The 4975-nt window shown below is 38.5% G+C and overlaps 1 protein-coding gene across 1 annotated transcript; it reads right to left on the bottom strand.

The window, feature by feature from the left end:
* Positions 1 to 1785: 1785 nt before the first annotated feature.
* Positions 1786 to 4961, bottom strand: LOC101298427 (probable plastid-lipid-associated protein 3, chloroplastic-like). The gene is made up of 4 exons (XM_004300161.1): positions 4394 to 4961; positions 2578 to 2773; positions 2117 to 2432; positions 1786 to 1997 (listed from the first exon to the last, which is right to left on the bottom strand). The coding sequence occupies exons 1-3, from the start codon at positions 4942 to 4944 to the stop codon at positions 2121 to 2123; spliced, it is 1059 nt and encodes a 352-aa protein (XP_004300209.1). The 5' UTR covers positions 4945 to 4961; the 3' UTR covers positions 1786 to 1997; positions 2117 to 2120.
* Between the last annotated feature and the right edge of the window lie 14 nt (positions 4962 to 4975).

The following is a 4975-nucleotide window of genomic DNA, read 5'->3' as shown; positions in this document are numbered from 1 at the left end:
AAAGACAAGAGAGAGAGAGAGAGAGAGATGGATGTGATATAACTTTTAGAGATCGTTAAAAACAGAATATATATATATATATATATATATTTTTTTTTTTAGGAGAAAAAAACAGAAATATTTTAGTTCAAAGTTCAGTCGAAATGAAACGGTTGTAGGTGTAGTCAAAAACTGAAAACGAACATGCAGTTGCAATGTGTCGAGATTCTTTTCATCTAACGAATAAAACAAAAAAACGTTATCTAATACCGTAATACGAATCTTTTGATTCACAATGTTGAAATAGTTTATTCTTCAAAATGATCAGGAGTTTTGCTCATGTTATCTTTTGGGAGAACTGCTCTTAAAATTAGAGTTTATGAACACCCTAATGTAGCTCTCAACAAAAGATCTAGCACCATCCAAGGTATTTGATTTTCTAGCAACTGTAACAAGTCATAGTGTAAAGCCGAACGAGAGACAAGGCCTTGTGAAAATGGTATCATTCTCCGACAGGCTCTCACCGGCATGATTATGGGATAATTCGATCAGAAAACTAACACTATTTGGGCACATTCATCCCTACTTAATCTCACTGGTATAGCCTAACGCTGGCATGCTACTTGCCCAAGATTCGGAACTTGCAGTGTCTTCAACTAAGGTCTTCAAAATTGTTGTTGATCTATCTGGGTCACTCTACTTTAGTTGATTCATGAGGGTCTTGAATGTATTTCAATCTAATTGCTCTTTGCTGATCAAAGTGTGGTTTTCCATGGGTTAAAGGTCCAATCGGAATCAGTAATCTCTCATCCCCAAGTGACAAAGAGAGAGAAAATTTCATGATTCAGATCACTATAAGTTGATAATTCATTGTAAATAAGTAGAAAAGAGATGGTGAAACGTTGATTGCTGAAATAAGTAGAAAAGAGATAGTGAAACGTTGATTGCTGGAGTAATGAGAGACCAAAATGAGGAATGATGCTTGGAATTGGTATCCTGGGTATAGGTTACTGAAGCTGCTCCTTGAGCAATCTCTATGTTTCTTAGATCTGGCAATTTGTGTATTTTTGTTTTTTCTTAGAGAAGCTTAGTAGCGTCTTGCAGTTGAACAAGAAATAAGTTGTATAACCTGCAACATGTTCTGTCAAAGTCGTGCAAAGACATTTGGAGACTCCGATACGATATCAATTGGAACTAAGTTTACTAGGTTCATGCTGAAGCTTCCTGATGGTTGTTTCTGGCTATTATTCATTCTCCAAGGCAATTCAATCACTTATAGCTACGGTTGATTAATCCCTTTTGGACTATTGATCTTCTTGAAGACGTCAAGCTTATGACTATTTTGAGCTTATCGGCCTTATTATCTTCTTGAAGATGTCCAGCTTATGACTATGTTGAGCTTCTCGTGCAATTAGAAAGCGTAATCGATCAAGAAGGGTAAAATGGCACACGAAATGGAACAAGTAGTTCAATGCTGCATTGCGTCTTTTTCTTAACAATGCTGCACTCGAGCCAATGGAATTCAGACACATAATGAAATCGGACCTGTGTTGCTTCGGGGGAACAAAGAGGAGGTAGGTTGTAGGTTGAAACTGTTGGGGCTAGCGGGTATGAGATCGTTATCGGAGTGGGACATTCTCTAAAGAGACTGAAGACTAGGACGGTGGTATCTAAATGATTAATTTAGCCTCTAAAGTCCCCAGAAAAGATAGGTTAAGCACCTATTTTGGTCAATGAACATACATATAGTCCAACTACTTTGGTCAATGACCATACCTGTAGCTTTAGTCGAGTTTACACTCAACTTGCTAGATGTTTCGATTTAAGTCTTAACCTTGATTCGGAAGACATGTGACGGTGTTAAGTCGATGAGTCTAGCACTTTCCGGCAAAAAGAGGTACTCACCAAGTCTTCAAAGCTCAAAGCATGTATGTAGAGGATCTTAAGATTAATGAAGCACTTCCTTACTGGGGGTTTTATTCTAGGTGTCTGCAATGTAGGATACATCCTTGATATATCTGAAAACAATTTTAATATACAACATTATACAAATACAATCATTTTCTTTTCATAGAAGTTAAGATGTAGGAAGGGACTATATGTATATGGCTTGTATATAAAACAGAAGTGAATGTACCCGATTACTGCTCTAGGAGAGGACTTCCTTCTTTAGCAAGCACAAAGAGACCACCATCCCCCCTTGAGATCCGGAAATCTTCATCAAGGTACGTAGTAAGAAGCCAGGACTGTGTCCGCTCGCCTGGAATGGGAACCTTAAGTGATTGCTGACCAGAGATGGTTCTTGAGATACTGGCAGCAACCTCCTGCAGAGGACTGAGAGCTTGCTGGACAGGAGACAAATTGATTCTCTGCCCAAATATTTCAACTTCTTGTGGGAGATCAATGCTTGACTTTATGTCTGGTGGCTGAAAGGTACCTTCCTTGAATTGAACCTGAATATATTGATAGTAAACTATTAGGGATTGAGTAACTCAAGTTATTTTCTATTTGTCTATCTAAGTAAAGTACCAATCAGGCCTTATACTAGTAGTCTAGTACATACACTATCCTGTACTCTGATATCAACACATGTTATACCTGGATTCTTGAAGGACTTCTAACTTCAAAGCTAGCCGATGCACTGAAAGAGAAAGTGGCAAATGGGCCGGACAATGTGATAGAGTTCAAAATTGTCAGACTGCTGGTGTCAATTGATTGGTTGATCTTATCGACTTTCAAAAAAGGTGTGCTACCTGCTGCCAGAAGTGGCAACAGCTCTGAGGATGCAGTATACCTGATTTATTAAAAAATAAATAAAAAATATCAGGACAATTTAATCTACTTAATAACATCAGGACAATTTAATCTACTTTTCAATTATCAAACTGTTCCAAGACATCAAAGACAAGCAGATAGAGAACAAATGTTTTTATCAATTGTAATGAATTGTCTGAGATACATAGTTGATACATCACATTGATTTCAAAGTGACACTAGAATTTGTTCTGCTAAGCTACCAGTACCAATACTCGTCTGCTATTTGGATATAGCCACCATAACAGCATCGACCTGAACTTCAGATACAGATGGCAGTTTAATTAAACTAAAGGAAATGGAGTGTACATATGCTTCCAATAGCAACTATGATGTAATTGAAATAAATATGATAACACACATAGACAGTTGATGTTAAAACATGAAGTAAAATTCATTTTGCCTTGAGACAAAAAACCTATCAAACTTTAGAGCATGTAACTTATACACATATGATACCCGACTATAAAGAAATGAAGCACATATCTTGAGTAACTCTGCTATGTAACAGCTTTAACATCAAACAAAATGTTACAGCCAAGTGCCAAAAAGAAAAGAAAAGCTTCTTCCAGGAAAATGGCCTCAACAGAGCAATGGCAGTAATACAACTTATATGAATCCTCCTCCATGGTCCATACCAATAAAATCAATGCAGTCGAAGCACAACCATTGCACTATAATTGCAGAGGGGAAAACAAAAGTCATGGAGAAACCAAGATTGGAACTTTTGAAAACCAATAATTCCTAGCTTTTAAAACAAAACCTTTTTTTTTTTTCTAGCAAAGTATGAAATCACAACAAAGTCATGACTAAGTTTACCCTAGGGAGATGAATATAAATGCAAAAGAATATTTGCATATATACAATGTTCGCCTTCTTTTTAGCTCTATTCATATAATAAGTCTTTTAACTCAAATATATTATTATGCAATATGCACTGTTCTAGATGAATGGCTAGAGAAACCATCACGTGTTTCATCTCAAAGAGCAAAATCTTGGAAGAAACCAGAGTTTCCCGACCCAATTTACCAAATTATGAAACTTTGTGATGAAAAACAAAAACCGTCTACTGTAATATAATCCAATGTGCAAATTCTCAATCTTGAGGTTCAAGTGTGTAAAGCATTTATTTAAAACTAATGTATAAAATTCTCGCTCTACAAAATCTATACCATATTGATCCAAATTTTAACTTCAAACAGATTCCGATATAAGTGAACCCTGATTCAGATTTTTCACTAAAATAATTTAATTTGGATTAAGAAACTATCCTTTGGTCTTCTATTCCAAATACCAACAGCCCAACTCTTTCACTTCATTTGGCCAATCCACTCTTGATCAAAAAAGCAATTGATGCCCCAAAATCATCCCAACATTTCTCATACACTCTCATATCCGCTGTCATTTTCCCCTCTAAACTTCTAAAAATTATCACTATCAAGTCAAATGCAGATTGACCTAAAAGCATATTCAACAAAATCATTACATTGTCTTCAACATTATTATCTACTCATTCACACTTCATATATTTCAATCACTGCATTTAGAGTTTCATGTGTGATCTTGCAAACCGAAAACTCATACACGAAATCAAACTTACAGTAAAACCCAGTTGCCATCAAGCAGCCCCGGATTCTCCGTCGGCGCCGGAGTGGGATTCGCCGCCTCCAACTGATTAACCAGCTCCACCACTTCAGCTCTCACCTCCGACCCGGCCCGAAAACCCAACTCAGTCCCATAAAGCGTATCCACCAAGCACCTCTTCAGCTCAGTGAGCTTAGAATCCACCTCCTCCACCTCCACGGCGCTCTCAGCCTCAGCTTTCGCCGGAGTTCCATTCCCGATTTCAACGTACTCATCACCTCCTCCCCACTCGTCCTCGTTCACCGGAGGGTCAGACTCGGAGATTGTGGGCTCAGGCTCCGTCGCGGGATCGGCGGACTCGCCCCACTCGTCGGTGATTTTGGAGGGACGGTCGCCGTCGGAGAGAGAGGAGCGGGGGCGGAAGGAGGAGAGCTTGCGGTTAGGGTTAGGGTTAGGGTTTGGGGAGGAGAGAGAGAGTAGGGAGAGGGATTGGGGTTTTGGGGCTGGAAATGAGAGGGGTTTGCAGAAGAGTGAAGAGCGTGAGGTGAAGACGAGACTGAGAGCCATTTCGTTTTGGTTCAAAGTTCTTTTTTTTTTT

This window comes from Fragaria vesca, linkage group LG5, assembly GCF_000184155.1.
Source record: "Fragaria vesca subsp. vesca linkage group LG5, FraVesHawaii_1.0, whole genome shotgun sequence".
NCBI lineage: Eukaryota > Viridiplantae > Streptophyta > Magnoliopsida > Rosales > Rosaceae > Fragaria > Fragaria vesca.
Note: the sequence above shows the minus strand (reverse complement) of the source record. Positions and strands in the feature narration are given on the sequence as shown.

Coding starts and splice junctions, on each gene's coding strand:
- LOC101298427 (XM_004300161.1), bottom strand. CDS start 4,944: ATGGCTCTCAGTCTCGTCTTCACCTCACGCTCTTCACTCTTCTGCAAA. Junction 2,774..4,393: donor GATGGCAACTGGGTTTTACT/GTAAGTTTGATT, acceptor TTAATAAATCAG/GTATACTGCATCCTCAGAGC. Junction 2,433..2,577: donor GAAGTCCTTCAAGAATCCAG/GTATAACATGTG, acceptor CAATATATTCAG/GTTCAATTCAAGGAAGGTAC.